We start from the raw sequence: 17,408 nt of genomic DNA, 5'->3' as shown, positions 1-17,408 counted from the left end.
TGGTCTCGAACTCCTGACCTCGTGGTCCACCTGCCTCAGCCTCCCAAAGTGCTGGGATTACAGGCGTGAGCCACCGCGCCTGGCCCTTAAATCTTTACCTGAAATATTCCTAGATGGGGTTAACATAGCACCAGGAGAACCAGACTAAGGATAATAGAATCATTCATGGTCTGTAGACACAGCTAAGATCATTATTTCTGCCATCTAATATTGGAGACAAGCAAAAGATTCTTAAGAGTTGCCAATTTTTAAATCAATTTTGCTGTAAAAGACCACAGGAGATCAAATGATCTAAGCCTCCTGCCTTCAGGCAAGCAACTAAGTCATCGCAAATGTTATTCTGTTATTTTGATATTTGGGAAATAGTTTAGAAATACAGGATTTAGGAGTTTAGAAATTTAGGAGTTTAGAAATACAGACTGCAGTGTTCCATCTCATATTTAGGTGATTATAATCCCAAGAGGTAGGGCTTGGAACTATATTTATTTATTTATTTTTCTAAAATCATTTTTAAAATGATTATTATGTTGACTAACCAGTGACAATTTGTGGTGTTTGGGAACCATTGATCTGTTCTACTCTTGGATACCCTCAAGGATAGTGACTGTTTCAGTCATGCAATCCTGATGGTCAGGAAGTTCATATTTTCTGGTTTTTTTTTTTTTATGTTTGTGAAAAAACTGTTTATTAACTTCAGAAATAATTTCATCTACTTAAAGCCACCTTCTACCTCTCTTCTCAGTTTCTTGTATATATACATATATATGCACTGAGTTAACTAACATAAAATATATTTTTGTCAGAGCAGTCACTAGAAATTTTTTTGAAAATTATACCTGTCATCTGAACTTGATTATTTAACTGCTTTTAAGATCTGTTTTGTCCATTTTGGAAACTGACTCCTTAGAAACAAGTAAACATGAACTTTTATCTGTTCATTTTCATCACATGTTCTAAATGTATATATATGTAAGCACCTAAACTCTATATTACATATTCTGTGTTTTTAATTGTTACTTTCTTTTACCTAGTCTGTACAACCATATCCAGTTGTCTAGTAATTTAATGCCTGGCTGTGACTACTCACTTTTTAAGGTATGCTTAATTGGTGATTTTATATATATATTATAGGACTGGGCCATTTGGTATTCATTAAGAAATCTTGCCATAAACTTAGGAATATTTGATAGTGTGATGAATAGGCTGATAATTTAATTGGCTGTAGTATGCTTTAGTATCAATATATCTTACTCTATTTGTTTATAAAAATTGAGAGAGAGTTACTCTGTGGGCACATACTGAGATTGATTTTGATGAGAGCTTTGATTATCCAGTCTACTCCTTCCTTTATATATTTGAGCAGACTGAGTTTATCAAGCATTCTTAACCTTAGGAGCATGGGTCCTTGGAATACTTATTATTGGGCTTTGTCAGGTGGTAGGGGGACGGGACATTCATTAACTGAAATTGCATGGTTTTTGCATGTATTTTTAGCTATAGAAATGTACAGAGCTTCTAAAATATGTTTGCTTCTCAGAAAGTTTAAGAACCTTCAAATTAAGTGAAACCCAAGATTTGATAGCTAATAAGTGACAAAGTCAGGACTCTAATTCTGCAATGTCATGCCTCTGGCTTTAAGTCTTATGTGCTTTTTAAAAACTACATCAATGGCAGTTTTATGGACAATAAAGTAAGAAGTTGACAGTGTTGTTGCTTAACTGTTTCTAATGATTAGCTCTCAAAGTCAAGGTAACAATGTTGTGTAATACTGTTGTCTTCTAACCCTGTAGGATGGTATTGAGCCTATGTGGGAAGATGAGAAAAACAAACGGGGAGGACGATGGCTAATTACATTGAACAAACAGCAGAGACGAAGTGACCTCGATCGCTTTTGGCTAGAGACAGTAAGGTTTTAAAAGTATAAAGCAGTTTTAGAGGTAGTTTTGGAATACTGAAACTTAAGATATGTTACGTTTTACATTTGTTATTTAATTTAAGAGAAGGATGCCCAACACTAGAAAATCAGGGTCAGTAATTATTTTTGTTCTGTCATATGACTCCCGTTTATAGTACAGTGAAACATCCTATAAGTCAGATATTTTAAGTGATTGGCAGTTGACTCTCACCACAATAAGCTCACTGTGGTCATTTCATTAACCTCAAAATTATAGAACCTTGCATTTTGTTATGATTGAAGTTTTTGCAACCCTCTTACAGCATTGCTATATATATACTAAACTTTTAAATATTTATATTGTTAGAGCAAGGGTCTTGCTCTGTTACCCAGGCTGGAGTGCGGATATTTATTTATATGGCTCACTTCAGCCTCACCCTCTGGGTTCAAGCGATCCTCCCACTTCAGCCTCTTAAGTAGCTGGGACTACAGGTGCATGCCACCATGCCCAGCTAATTTTCTAATTTTTTTCCTAGAGATGGGATCTTGCTACGTTGCCCAGGTTGGTCTCAAACTTCTGGCCCCAAGTGATCCTCCCACTTCAGCCTCCCAAAGTGCTGGAATTACAGGTGTGAGTCACTGTGCCTGTCCCACTAAACTTTTTAGATCAGTGAAGCAAATAATAAAATTGTTGCGTACTACCATTCGACCTACATATTGTGATATTAACTGGAACTTTTGGCTTTACAAGACAAATTAAATATGAGATAATAGGCATTTTCTGTAGACAGAGGTTCCAAACCCCAAGCTTGTAGTCTCTTTTGTATCCCTAGCACTTGAAACCGTGCCTGGTTTATAGTTAGCACTTGTTAAGTTAATCACTTCAAATGATTGAATAAGTGACTATTTTGTGTTTTTTTTAGAGACAGGGTCTTGTTCTGTCGCCCAGGCTAGAGTACAGTGGGGCCATCATAGCTCACTGTAGCCTCCTGGGTTCAAGCAATCATCCTGCCTTAGCCTCTCAAGTAGCTGGGACTACAGGTGCATGCCAGCACACCCAGCTAATGAATGAATGACTTTTTAAGAAGAAAATTCTGTTTTTGAGGGGGAAGATCATGAGCAAATACCATTTTGGAATTCCACATTAAAAAGTCAGGACATTTCCATTTTGCAGTTAAAAAAAATGTTCTGGTAGGGATGGTTGTACAACAATGTTGAATGTACTTAACACCACTGAACTGCACACTTAAAAGTGGTTAAAATGGTAAATTTTATGTTATTTGTATTTTGCCACAATTAAGAAACCTGTTAGGGCTGGGCTCACACCTGTGATCTCAACACTTCAGGAGGCCGAGGCAGGCATTTCACTTAAACTCAGGAGTTCAAGACCAGCTTGGGCAACATGGCAAAACCCCGTCTCTACAAAAAATACAAAAATTAACTGGGTATAGTGACATGTCCCGTCCCTGTATGTATGCCTGCCTACTCAGGAGGCTGAGGTGGGAGGATCGTTTGAGCCCAGGAGGTTGAGGCTGCAGTGAGCTGTGATGATCCCACTGCACTCCAGCCAGGGTGACAGAGCAAGATCCTGTCTCAAACAACAACGAAAAACCAGACAATTAAAAAATATTCATAAAAAATAAGAACAAGAGGAAATTAACCATGAATAGCTATTTTTGTTATTCTATTAATATTTATTTGCTCATAAATATAAGCAGCAAATGAATATTAATAAAATCAGCTTTTATGTTTGCCATGACATTAACTGCCAAATTTGCTGAAAAAGGCTGATTTGATAGTAAATAAATGAATGAGTATTTAAAAGTCAGGACAGATCTATATATGCAAATAAAATTTACACATTTAAGAAATTAACTCTTGATTTAAAAACTGCCTTCAGTTTTGTTATCTATGCAAATACAGAAGAGACATTTGCAGTGTAATAAGCTTGTTTATAATCTATTAAATGTAATTTGGGATTTTTTTTTAAGCTTCTGTGCCTTATTGGAGAATCTTTTGATGACTACAGTGATGATGTATGTGGCGCTGTTGTTAATGTTAGAGCTAAAGGTGATAAGATAGCAATATGGACTACTGAATGTGAAAACAGAGAAGCTGTTACACATATAGGGTAAGTTTTGCTCTTTGCCTACTTATTTTACAATATTAAGATGACTAAAACCAGAAGTTATTTTATTTGTAGCTTTAGAAATACTTCGGTTTGTAGATCCTGTTTTCCTTGTATTGTTTTTGAACACTTTTATAATTTTGAATGGCTCAATTGGTGCACAACGTCTTGTTCATATATATATATATATATGTTTTTTGGGTTTTTTTCACAGCTATTTATTTAGAGACAGAGTCTCACTCTATTGTCCAGGCTATAGTACAGTGGCATGATGTAGGCTCACTGCAACCTCCGCCTCCTGGGTTCAAGAGATTCTTATGTCTCAGCCTCCCTAGTAGCTGGGAATACAGGTGCATGCCACCACGCTTGGGTAATTTTTTGTATTTTTAGTAGAGACCAGGTTTCACCATGTTGGCCAGGCTGGTCTTTAACTCTTGGTCTCAAGTGATCCGTCCACCTCAGCCTCCCAAAGTGCTATCATTACAGGCATGAGCCACTGTGCCTGGCCTTGTTCATATGTGTTTTATTTCTGTAAAATTGCTTTTTCTTAGCAGTGAAGTATATAACCACTAGAGCACTCTCCTTTGGCATGTAGCATTTTTTATTCATTCACAAATGAGAATGTATTATTTCCTACTTTGAAAGTGCTGTTTGAAAAAAAGTACTACTTTGAAAAGAGCTAATGTATGCTCATAATAATTAATAATTCAGTGATTATTGGCAAATAGTATATATGCATTTAAAGCATGTGCGTTTACTACATATAATTTTCATTAAAATTTATATAACATATCTTGGTTTTTGTTCCATGTTTAAAACCCACATATGTAGGGTTTTATTAAACCTTTTTTTGTAAATTTTATTCTTTGCAAAAGTGGCTTTTTTTTTTTTGAGACAGGGCCTCACTGTGTTATTCAGGCAAGAGTGCAGTGGTGCAGTCATGGCTCACTTCAGCCTCAGCCTCCTGGGCTCAGGTGATCCTCCCACCTCAGCCACCCAATTAGCTGCAACTACAGGTGTGTATGACCACACCTGCCTATTTTCTTGTATTTTTTTTGTAGAGAAGGGGTTTTGCCATGTTTTCCAGACTGGTCATGAACTCCTGGACTTGATCAAGCCACCCCAGCCTTTCAAAGTGCTGAGATTACAGGCGTGAGCCACCACGCTAAACCAGCTGACATTTTTTTTCTAACTAGGATTTCTTTTTACCTCAATTATATTAGTAATATTTGATGCCAGGCACGGTGGCTCACACCTGTAATCCCAGCACTTTGGGAGGCCGAGGCAGGCGGATCACGAGGTCAGGAGATCAAGACCATCCTGGCCAACACGGTTAAACCCCGTCTCTACTAAAAATACAAAAAAAAAAAAATTAGCTGGGCGTGGTGGCGGGTGCCTGTAGTCCCAGCTATTTGGGAGACTGAGGCAGGAGAATGGCGTGAACCTGGGAGGCGGAGCTTGCAGGGGGCCACTGCGCGCCAGCCTGGGAGACAGAGCAAGACTCTGTCTCACCAAAAAAAAAAAAAAAAAAATTTGACTTACAATTTTATGTTAAAATTAAGTGCTGGTCAGTCAGTGGTCAAAATGTTTGGTTTGCCCCTTTGTGATTTTTCAAATATTAATTTTTCTTTTTAAAATTAATTTTTTGAGACAGAGTCACACTCTGTTTTCCAGGCCGGGTTGCAGTAGCGCGATCTCAGCTCACTGCAACCTCCACCTCTTGGGTTCAAGTGATTCTCTTGCCTCAGCCTCCTGAATAGCTGGGACCACAGGCCTGAGCCACTACGGTATTTTTTGTAGAGACAGGGTTTTGCCATGTTGGCCAGGCTGGTGTCAAACTCCTAGCCTCAAGTCATCCACCTTCCTCAGCCTCCCAAAGTGCCGGAATTTCAGGCGTGATCCATTGCTCTCAGCCATGTAAATTTTTCTGTGAACATAATTTATTTCTGGATCAAAAGGTATAGGGATTTTCTACATTTCATGCTATATGGGGTTCCATTAGAGAAAGGAGTTGATTTGTCATCATATTTTAATGTTTCTTCCAGCATCAAAACCTAATTTTGGAGGATTTACTTTTTTTTTTTTAAACAAGAGTTAATTAAGAATTTTTTTCCTACGGAAGTTTTGTATTTTTGTCAATATTAAATGTTTTTGAGTGTATATTAAGACTTCAGATTTTCAAACGAAGATTCATTTTTAACCCTTCCAATTTGCATGACTTGCTTTTTGGCATTTTTAATAATTAAGTATAATTGAAAGGAATGCATTGCATTATAATGCAAATTTGATAATTAACACTTTAGTTACCATAAAATTACTTTTTAATACCTTATTTTAGGGGGAAGGTAGTAAATCTTCTGGAAGGTATAAAAAAACCTATCCTAGTGTGTTGGAGGATTTAACTCCATTAATATGTTTATTCCTTTATTTTTATTTGATTTTTGCTTATTTTTGAATTTTTACTATTTTTTTCTTAAAGATTCCTTTTTTTTTTTTTTTTTTTGAGATGGAGTCTTGCTCTGTCACCCGGGCTGGAGTGCAGTGGCACAATTTCGGCTCACTGCAAGCTCCGCCTCCCAGGTTCATGCCATTCTCCTGCCTCAGCCTCCCGAGTTGCTGGGACTACAGGCACCCGCACTACGCCCGGCTAATTTTTTGTATTTTTAGTAGAGGCGGGGTTTCACCATGTTAGCCAGGATGGTCTCGATCTCCTGACCTTGTGATCCGCCCGCCTCGACCTCCCAAAGTGCTGGGATTACAGGCATGAGCCACCGCGCCTGGCCAAAGATTCAGATTTTTAAGGTGGCCTGTGAAGCTCTCTGTGATCTTCCTCTGAAATCTTGTCACCTTTATCTCATGTTCACTTTACTTATGAGCCATAGCCACACAGCCTAATTTTTATTTCTCAGCTTTCAGATGTGCTCATTCTCTTAACATTATCCTTTTGACCTCGTGATATTTAAAGGGGAAGACTTGTCTAATTTTGTAGATGAGATTAGAATCTTTTTGTTATACAGTATCACAGCCCTTATATTTACTCTTTGGCACTCATGACAAGTGCCATTTTATTCTTGCAATAGAGTCGTGTCTTGAAAATTAGGTCGTAAAGTTAGTATGTAAGGCAGATATGACATTCTCCCTCAAAGTGTTTCATTTTAATCTCCCTCAAAGTGTTTAGTTTTTATTTGTGCAATCTTATAACAGGTATGGTTAATATAATTTGTGTAGTAATATACAATATTTGCTAGGGTTCAGACGTGAAATGCAACATTTTAGATCAAAGAATGAAAATAAACATGTTTGTTTTACAGATTTCTGTTTAAGTATGCATGTGATACAAGTCTGTCATATGTATTTGTGATTGATTGTGTTTTCTCTACTAGACTATAAATGCAGTCAGCTCAGGGACTGTCCTTGCTTTGTTCACTGTTGATTTAGTAATAATTATAGTATCATAATAAATAACAGTATAATAATATAGTAATGCTCCTGTAATTTAGTAATAACATACCTGACTGGCTCTCAAATATTTTAAAAGTAATTAACCAAGAATATCGCAAAAACGAAGAGTAAATTGTGCTAAAAGGAAAAGGGTGTATATTTAATTTCCTATTTTACTCTCAAGTCTATATTTTTTAATATAAAAACTAATAACCGTAAATTTTTAAATGTATTTCTTGTGAGTAAAAGTTAATGGCTACTTTTTTCTTCTTCTTCTTTTTTCTTCTAGGAGGGTATACAAGGAAAGGTTAGGACTTCCTCCAAAGATAGTGATTGGTTATCAGTCCCATGCAGACACAGCTACTAAGAGCGGCTCCACCACTAAAAATAGGTTTGTTGTTTAAGAAGACACCTTCTGAGTATTCTCATAGGAGACTGCGTCAAGCAATCGAGATTTGGGAGCTGAACCAAAGCCTCTTCAAAAAGCAGAGTGGACTGCATTTAAATTTGATTTCCATCTAAATGTTTCTAAGATATAAGAGAAGTCTCATTCGCCTTTGTCTTGTACTTCTGTGTTCATTTTTTTTTTTTTTTTTTTTTTTTGGCTAGAGTTTCCACTATTCCAATCAAAGAATTACAGTACACATCCCCAGAATCCATAAATGTGTTCCTGGCTCACTCTGTAATAGTTCAGTAGAATTACCATTAATTACATACAGATTTTACCTATTCACAATAGTCAAAAAACAACTTGGCATTTCTATACTTTACAGGAAAAAAAATTCTGTTGTTCCATTGTATGCAGGAGCATATTTTGCTGGTTTGAAAGATTATGATGCATACAGTTTTCTAGCAATTTTCTTTGTTTCTTTTTACAGCATTGTCTTTGCTGTACTCTTGCTGATGGCTGCTAGATTTTAATTTATTTGTTTCCCTACTTGATATTAGTGATTTCTGATTTTAGTTTTTCATTTGTTTTGCTTTTGTTCTTTTCCTCATGTAACATTGGTGAAGGATCCAGGAATATGACACAAAGGTGGAATAAACATTAATTTTGTGCATTCTTTGGTAATTTTTTTTGTTTTCTGTAACTACAAAGCATTGCTACAAATTTATGCATTTCATTCAAATCAGTGATCTATGTTTGTGTGATTTCCTAAACATAATTGTGGATTATAAAAAATGTAACATCATAATTACATTCCTAACTAGAATTAGTATGTCTGTTTTTATATCTTTATGCTGTATTTTAACACTTTGTATTACTTAGGTTATTTTGCTTTGGTTAAAAGTGGCTCAAGTAGAAAAGCAGTCCCATTCATATTAAGACAGTGTACAAAACTGTAAATAAAATGTGTACAGTGAATTGTCTTTTAGACAACTAGATTTGTCCTTTTATTTCTCCATCTTTATAGAAGGAATTTGTACTTCTTATTGCAAGGCAGTCTCTATATTATGTCTTCTTTTGTGGTGTCTTCCATGTGAACAGCATAAGTTTGGAGCACTAGTTTGATTATTATGTTTATTACAATTTTTAATAAATTGAGTAGGTAGTATCATATATATGGAATTAAATTGATGTGGCTATCTTTGTTTTTTTATAAAGTAAGGCACAGTCCTTCAGTCTTAGGTAAATAATGTACTCTCTTAATATGTTAATACTCATGAGAATTGGGATCTGATGCATCACCATTTGATTGGTAGCAACAGTGGTTGTAAAACTTGGTTGCTGAATTGAGTTGTTTCTATGTAAGTGTCAAAAAGATAGTGTAGGGAAAGTACAGGTGGTGGGGACATATGCATTAAGAATTTTGTTAGTGTTGCAATCTAAATAGAATGGAATAAACAGGTATTAAGACATATTTATAGTGGTAAATTGTTGTAGTATGGTATTCTGTAAACTTGAAAACTTGATCTACTCTTTGTAGGTATCATTTGAAAGCAAACTTGAAAATGTTTTGTACATAGTACATACTTGTATAGTCCTGTGAAATGAAGTATGGCTATCAGACCAAAGGATAAGCCAAACTGTAGGTAGCAGAATGGAAATTATTAGTTTGAGAGGAAAGTTTGTCTTTGAATGGTGATTATGACTTAATCATTTTAAAACTGATAAACTTGACAAAAACCCTGTATGAAATAAACATGAAATTAATAGCACTGATTTCATTGTAAAATTTTAAAGCAGTTTAAAGGGTACCACAGGTTATCACAGTACTCTCAGTGCCACAAACACCTCTTGTTCAGTATTCTAGAAATACTGAATCTTCTGTGTTTATTATAATCTCAGCATACCGTACGTAATGTCTGCTAGTTAAACTTGGGTAATTGGTTAAGGTGACTTGCTATGTCAATATGTATAGTTTTGAGTACTTCAAGAGTTTACTTAAAAGTGATGATGTTAGTGGTATGTTGGCAATGGGTGGGACTGAAGTAGTATATCTATTATAAACTAATGATCTATTTTCTTAATTCTAAGATGAAGTCCAATTTTAAGAAGCATCAGCTTTTAGGTGCAAAGGAGGAATAACACATTAAATGTATACAGTTCTAAATTTTTGAAATAACTAATTTGTAGCATTTGATTATTGTTATTACCATTTTAGAATCATGATTTTATTTTAAACCTTTTTCTTGGGGACAAGAAAGGATAATAAATTACTCTGAATCACTTTTGGCAGTTGCCACTTAAATAGTACAGTGACTTGCAACTTTTATAACTTTATTAGCACCTTCTCTAAATATAAAATTAGGCTATATGTTATTTTCCAACTTCTGTTTAGCAGGATATTATAAGTAGATTAAATAGATATATTTTCTTTCTCTTTTTTTTTTTTGAGATGGAGTCTCGCTTTGTCGCCCAGGCTGGAGTGCAGTGGCGTGATCTCCGAGTAGCTGGGACTATAGGCAGCCGCCACCATGCCCGGCTAATTTTTTTTGTATTTTTAGTAGAGACGGGGTTTCACTATGTTAGCCAGGGTGGTCTTGATCTCCTGACTTTGTGATCCGCCTGCTTCTGCCTCCCAAAGTGCTGGGATTACAGGCGTGAGCCGCCGCGCCGGCCCAAATAGATGTGTTTTCGTAATAGAGAATTGAAATAGGCTTTAATGGGTGAATAGCAGTTTGTTGTAGGCATGTGACATTTCATTTAATGAATTTAATGTTTATTATCCCAATTCTACAGAATGAATTAATGCATACGATGCAATTAAATAATTACAACACTTACATAGTAATAATTTATGTGCCAGGCAGTAGTTTAGTCACTTTACATGCATATTAACCTGCAGAATAATCTTTTGAGATGTGGGTGCTGTTACTGAGAATTTAACTTTTGCTTGTAAATTGCAAAAGGTGGATTTGAATTCTGGAAATTTGGTTCCAGAGACAATAATTACTTAACCCTGTCTCCATAGGGTACAGCCTGTCTAATAGGCTATAGTAAATCACCTCAGCTTGTTATAGGTCGGGCATACAAACATTTCTCCATTTTACTCCCTTTGGTAATGAATCTAGTAATAGATGGAAATTTTCCCTAGATTCACTGTGTTAGTCAGTTGGGGAAGTTTGGAGGCAAAGGTACGGGGTTTACGGGAGGTAGTGTAAGTAAATATAGTCACATGCTATATAAGGAAGTTTTGGTCAGCAGCAGACCACATATAGGATGGTGGGCCAGTAACATTATAACACTGTATTTTTACTGTATCTTTTCTATGTTTTGTTATATTTAGATACACAAATAGCATTATGGAGTATTCAGTATGGTAACATGCTATACAGGTTTGTAGCCTAGGAGCAATAATAGACTGTTCCCTGAAGCCTGTGTTTGTGGTAGGTTATACCATTCAGGTTTGTGTAAGTACACAACGAAATCATCTAATGGCCCATTTCTCAAAACATATTCCCATCATTAATCAATGCATGGTCATGTTTTCATATACATTTTAAGCTTCTGTATTCTGAGCTAATATAAATGGCAAAGTAAGGCAAAATTATTAAAACTGATAGGCACTGAGATTCTTAAATGCTAAAGTTGCATTCAAAAGGATAATTTTAGGCGTTGTGACAAAGCAGTGTTATATTTTAAAGTTAATGACAAGGCTATGCACCTTTTATCTCTAATTGTTTCTTTCAGAATGTTTTTATTGAGCAGTAAAACAATAAATGTCATCCTTTTTATACAAATTCAAGAGTTTAGGCCAGATTGACATTGATAAACAAAACTTCAGCATATCTCTCGAGGTCAGTGTAGAAATTGTGTGTCTGGAAACTTCTATAGTAATTTTATATTACTGTGACATTAGTATGTGATCACTTTTCTAGTAATGTTTTAAAAAAATATATCTTACAGGCCAGGCATAGTGCTTTATGCCTGTAATCCCAGCACTTTGGGAGGCCAAGGTGGCAGGATTGCATGAGTCCAGGAGTTCAACACCAGTCTGAGCAATAAAGTAAGACCCCATCGCTACAAACAAATTAAAAAATATGTATGTGTGTAATATATATAATATATAACAAAACACGTATACGTATGTGTATATATAGTATGTCTGGCAGAGTACAATTTAGGGGTTAAGACTGTTCCCTCACATAATAGTGTGAGAAACACTGTTCACAGGTTGCTTTCCCCATTAGCCCAGGGCAACTCATTTGCCCATCATTCCCTAAAACAACCGGGTCTGTTACATCTACAATTTTCGTCTTCATACAGTTATGGATTTGGTGTCAAAAACTTTGGTCCTGTTCTGTACCATCTTAAAATAAACTCTTGTGTCCTGCTTTACTGTGAATTCCAAAGTAGGCATTAGGTAGCCTTCCTACTACCATAGTTTAGAGTTAAATATTCTTATGACCATTCCACTGGTAGAAGCAAAAAATGAAATTGTAGGCATGTGATCACATGTGCCTATGGTGCTGTCTTTTCCAATATAGGGGAACTAATTTTCATATTTTAATCTTGCAGCTTTTTGTTTACTTCATGCATTGTGATTTCTCATAGTTATGCACGGAACTCACTTCCCTACCTTTTCTGAAAAAAAGTATGTATACACACATACATATGTATTGAGCACCTCTGTTTACTATGTTCCACATGCTAGGCATATAGCAAGAACAGAACGGTCTGGGGCCCTGCTCTAAAGAAGATTTGAAAGCAGACATATATTAAAAATGCGTGAGTCTGGCCAGGAGCGGTGGCTCATGCCTGCAACCCCAGCACTTTGGGAGACTGAAGCGGGTGAATCACCTGAGGTCAGGAGTTCCAGACCAGCCTGGCCAACATGGTAAAACCCCGTCTCTACTAAAAATACAAAAATTAGCCGGGCATGGTGGCATGCGCCTGTAATCCCAGCTACTTTGGAGACTGAGGAGAATCACTTGAGCCCAGGAGGTGGAGGTTGCAGTGAGCTGAGATCGCGCCACTGTACTCCAGCCTGGGTGACAGAGCAAGACTCCATCTCAAAAAAAAGCACGTGTCTTCATAAGGTTCTACAAATAGAGAACCTGTTGTTACTGAAAATAGGACTAGGGTTTTATTACTGGGTATTATGCAGTCGAGGTAAATATAAAATGAGGTTGTTCTTTTTTTTTTGAGACGGAGTCTTATTTGCCAGGCTAGAGTGCAGTGGCGCGCTCTTAGCTCCGCCTCCCGGGTTCAAACGATTCTCTTGCCTCAGCCTCTTGAGTAGCTGGGACTACAGGTGCGTGACACCACACCCAACTGATTTTTGTATTTTTAGTAGAGATGATGGGGTTTCACCATGATGGCCAGGATGGTCTCGATTTTTTGACCTCGTGATCCGCTCACCTCGGCCTCCCAAAGTGCTGGGATTACAGGCGTGAGCCACTGCACCCGGCCCTGGTTGGTCTAAATACTTTCCAGCTCTAAGACATTGATTCTAAACAGATCACATTCCAGGAGGACTCTAGCAAACCAGCATATGCAAATTATAGCTTTTGCAAGACCGTTTCTACTTTTATATTACTGAACTCTATATGATTGTCCAAGTAAAGTTTTGTGTCTCTTTGAGTATGTGATTGTACTTTAAAATTTTTTCACCATTCATTTAACATATTTTAGCATACTGTAGTATTTTTAATGCAATTGTGTTTGCATTGGTGTGGCTTTAGAGGCTTCTCCAGCCACCTTCCCAAAATACTGATCTGTGATTTTTTTCTTTAATGTTTGGCCAAACGTAATACATGCTTATTTTATTTTTCATCCCTACGGAAAGGTAGAAGATGAGAATTCCGTCTCCTATCCTACTGTTGCTTTTCAAGGTGCCACTCAAATTTCTTGTACGTGTCTAGAAACTTGTGCATACAACAGAAGTACAGTGTGGCTGGGCATGGTGGCTCATGCCTGTAATCCCAGCACTTTGTGAAGCCAAGGTGGGTGGATCACCTGAGGTCAGGAGTTTGAGACCAGCCTGGCCAACATGATGAAACCCCATCTTTACTAAAATTAGAAAAAATTAGCCAGGCATGGTGTTGCACACCTGTTATCCCAGCTACTGGGGAGGCTGAGGCACGAGAATTGCTTGAACTCGGGTGGCAGAGGCTGCAGTGAGCTAAGATCACGCCACTGCATTCCAGCCTGGGCAACAGAGCCAGACTCCATCTTCAAAAAAAAAAAAAAAAAGATGGACACTATATGTAACTTTTATCGTTGGACACAAAAATTCCATTAGCTTTATTTTCTCATTTTTACTTGTCATGATGTATGTAGAACACATTATTTTTAGTGTCTGGTGTTCCATTATACAGATGTCTCTCTTGTTGGTTGAAGTTTTGCCTTCACAGACCCTCAAGTTGTATTCGTATCTTTTTACACTAAGCATAAAGAAGACGGATTGGGGCCGGGCATGGTGGCTCACGCCTGTAATCCCGGCACTTTGGGAGGCTGAGGTGGGTGGATCACGAGGTCAGGAGTTCGAGACCAGCCTGGCCAACATACCGAAACCCTGTCTCTAAAAATATGGGAAAAAAAATTAGCCAGGCGTGGTGGTGCACACCTGTAGCTACTTGGGAGGCTGAGGCAGGAGAATCACTTGAACCCAGGAGGCGGAGGTTGCAGTGAGCATATTGCACCATTGCATTCCAGCCTGCGCAACAGAGGAAGACTGTTTCAAAAAAAAAAAAAAAAAAAAGGTGGATTGATTTTCTTCAGCAGTATCAAGTTGCACTTACCATCCACACCTTCAACACCCAAACCATTCTAATCCACGTATACAGACTATCATCTGTTTTGTTATGGTGTTCCATAATGCAGCTTTTTGAGTTACGCAGTTTTGGTCCTCATATTTTTCTGATTGGTTTTTAATGTATTTTCTTCTAACGAGCCAATGTTGTTATACATGTAATTTGTTTATTTGCTAGATTGTACTCTTTCCCAAAGATGGGCTATGAACTAGCATCTACTTTCATTTTACCTATTTACCTGTAAACATTGAAAAAACTGAATCAAATGCAGTGATATTGGACCTAGTTTTATTGTTATGCCTTATAACGAATTTAACTTCACAGTTTCCTAAATGAGAGCATTTCCCAAACACATCTTTATGATCATAACCAGTTTCCCTTGGCATTTGATTTATTTTTATTTATTTATCTTTTTGAGACGGAGTTTTGCTCTTGTTGCCCAGGCTGGAGTGCAATGGCGTGATCTCAGGTCACTGCAACCTCTGCCTCCCGGGTTCAAGCGATTCTTCTGCCTCAGCCTCCAAGTAGCTGGGATTACAGGCATGCACCACCACGCCTGACTAATTTTGTATTTTTAGAGACAGGGTTTCTCCGTGTTGGTCAGGCTGGTCTCAAACTTCCAACCTCAGGTGATCCGCCCACCTTGGCCTCCCAAAGTGTTGGGATTACAGGCGTGAGCCACAGTGTCTGGCCTGATTTGTTTTTAAGAGCATTATTTTTCTGCTTTATTTTGTGACTTCAACATTTGACTCAATTTTGGGTGAATGGTTTGTGCATGATACCTGACGTGTTTTGATGTGTAGTATATGCCATAGGACATGTGAGACAAGATGTGTCCCAACTTGATCTTGTTTTGTATTGTTTATGTCAAGGTGTTGAGTATATTAGATATACTGTTGGGGCTCTGTGTTCTATCTCTGCTTTTTAGATAATAACCATGGTTAAATATTGCAATGTCCTGCATGTCTCCACACACGGGTTTTGTAACTGAGTCAGAATGATAAGTGATTAGTAAGCACATTTTTTCTCCTTTCAGGAAACCACTATTTTCCTTTTCTACATGCTGTTTTGTAAGTAGTACTTTTATGAAGATTGTCTTCAAATGTTCGCATCTTCCATTTCTACTGCCCTTGGGTTATCCATCCTGTCATTTTGTGCCTATCACTTGTTTTTTTTACCTTTAAGTTCAGGGGTGCAAGTGTAGATTTGTTACATAGGTAAACTTGTGTCATGGGGTTTGTTGTACAGATTATTTCATCACCCAGGTGTTAAGCCTAGTATGCACTAGTTGTTTTTCCTAATCTTCTGCCTGCTCCCACCCTCCACCCTCTGATAGGCCCCAGTGTGTGTTGTTCCCCTTTATGTGTCCATGTGTTCTCATCATTTAGCTCCCACTTATAAGTGAGAATGTGGTGTTTGGTTTTCTGTTCCTGCATTAGTTTGCTAAGGATGATGGCCTCAAGCTCCATCCATGTCCCTGTAAAGGACCTGATCTTGTACTTTTTTATGGCTGCATAATATTCTGTGGTGTATGTGTACCACATTTTCTTTATCCAGTCTATCATTAGGCAGTTAGGTTGATTCCGTGTTTTTGCTATTGTGAATAGTGCTGCAGTGAACATACATGTGCATGTCTTTTTATAATAGAATGATTTATATTCTGTTGTGTATATACCCAGTAATGGGATTGCTGAGTTGAATGCTGTTTCTGCCTTTAGGTCTTTGATGAATTGCCACACTGTCTTCCACAATGGTTGAACTAATTTACACTCCCACCAACGGTGAATAAGTGTTCACTTTTCTCCACAACCTTGTCAGCATCTGTTATTTTTTGACTTTTTAATAATAGCCATTCTGACTGCTCACATCTATTTTGTAAATAAAGTTTTATTGAAACATGGCCTTACCCATTTGTTTACATATATCTGTGGCTGTTTTTGTGCCACAGTGTCAGAGTTGTCTTAAAGTAGACAGAGACTATCTGGCTGTAAAGCATGACATATTTACTAACTGGTTCTTTATGGAAAAAGTTGGCTGACCACCTACTCTATAAACGTTTTGTAGTGATTGTACTCTTGGCAAAAAACCAAATAGCTTACTCTCTTTAAATTTCTCTTTTACTTCCTACAAACTCCTAACACCATTTACAACTTGGTCCTCAATATGGTCAACTAACCTTGGTTTGCATGGCTCCACTTCCTTTCACCTTCCACTTAGGCAGTGTCTCCCAGTCCACTGCAGTTTCTATTTGTCTCCTGACTGTTCCTGTATCAGTTCTTACCTAAATGACATAACACCTGATCTCCCTACTTTTTGCCTCTGCCCTCAAATGTGCTCATTGTTGATCTATCTCCCTGTTAGGTGTTCTTTTTCTACTCTTTAGAAAGCAGCCAAGGAAACCAGGGTTCTCTCAAAGTGGAAAATACTGGAACTTATATACTGTTATCATAATGATAGTTGGTGTTTTGAATTATAGGAATGATTCCAGGTGGTTTCTGAATCATCCAGTAAAGCTGTATTCACTCTGTAGGACTGTCTTAGTATTTCCTGCATTATCTAAAGCAGCATGTAGTGTGGATTTATTTGTTCATTGCCTTATTGCAGGAAGTAAATTTAAAAATGAAGAAAAGGGAGAATGTGAAAAAATATTAAACCAAAAGTAAGGTTAGCATGCCAAATGCATTCCATAAAGCCCATTGTAAGTGACCACTGTAAGTGAAGCAATTTACTCAAAGATGCTGATGT

At 37.3% G+C, this 17,408-nt stretch overlaps 1 protein-coding gene across 3 annotated transcripts in view; it reads left to right on the top strand.

The window, feature by feature from the left end:
* The window catches only part of EIF4E (eukaryotic translation initiation factor 4E), a 59,003-nt gene extending 41,811 nt beyond the window's left edge, over positions 1 to 17,192 (top strand). For 2 of the 3 annotated variants that reach the window (XM_030819158.1, XM_030819156.1), the window contains 4 exons: positions 1,032 to 1,095; positions 1,791 to 1,904; positions 3,886 to 4,025; positions 7,753 to 17,192. In XM_030819158.1, coding sequence (XP_030675018.1) covers positions 1,032 to 1,095; positions 1,791 to 1,904; positions 3,886 to 4,025; positions 7,753 to 7,867 — 433 coding nt within the window. In that variant the 3' untranslated portion in view covers positions 7,868 to 17,192. Of the gene's footprint in view, positions 1 to 1,031; positions 1,096 to 1,790; positions 1,905 to 2,430; positions 2,524 to 3,885; positions 4,026 to 7,752 lie in introns of all 3 variants that reach the window. The other variant, XM_030819157.1, reaches the window with a different exon arrangement.
* The last annotated feature ends 216 nt before the right edge of the window (positions 17,193 to 17,408 follow it).

The sequence above is a fragment of the Nomascus leucogenys genome, chromosome 9, assembly GCF_006542625.1.
Source record: "Nomascus leucogenys isolate Asia chromosome 9, Asia_NLE_v1, whole genome shotgun sequence".
Classification (NCBI taxonomy): domain Eukaryota; kingdom Metazoa; phylum Chordata; class Mammalia; order Primates; family Hylobatidae; genus Nomascus; species Nomascus leucogenys.
This window is presented reverse-complemented; position numbering and strand designations above follow the sequence as displayed.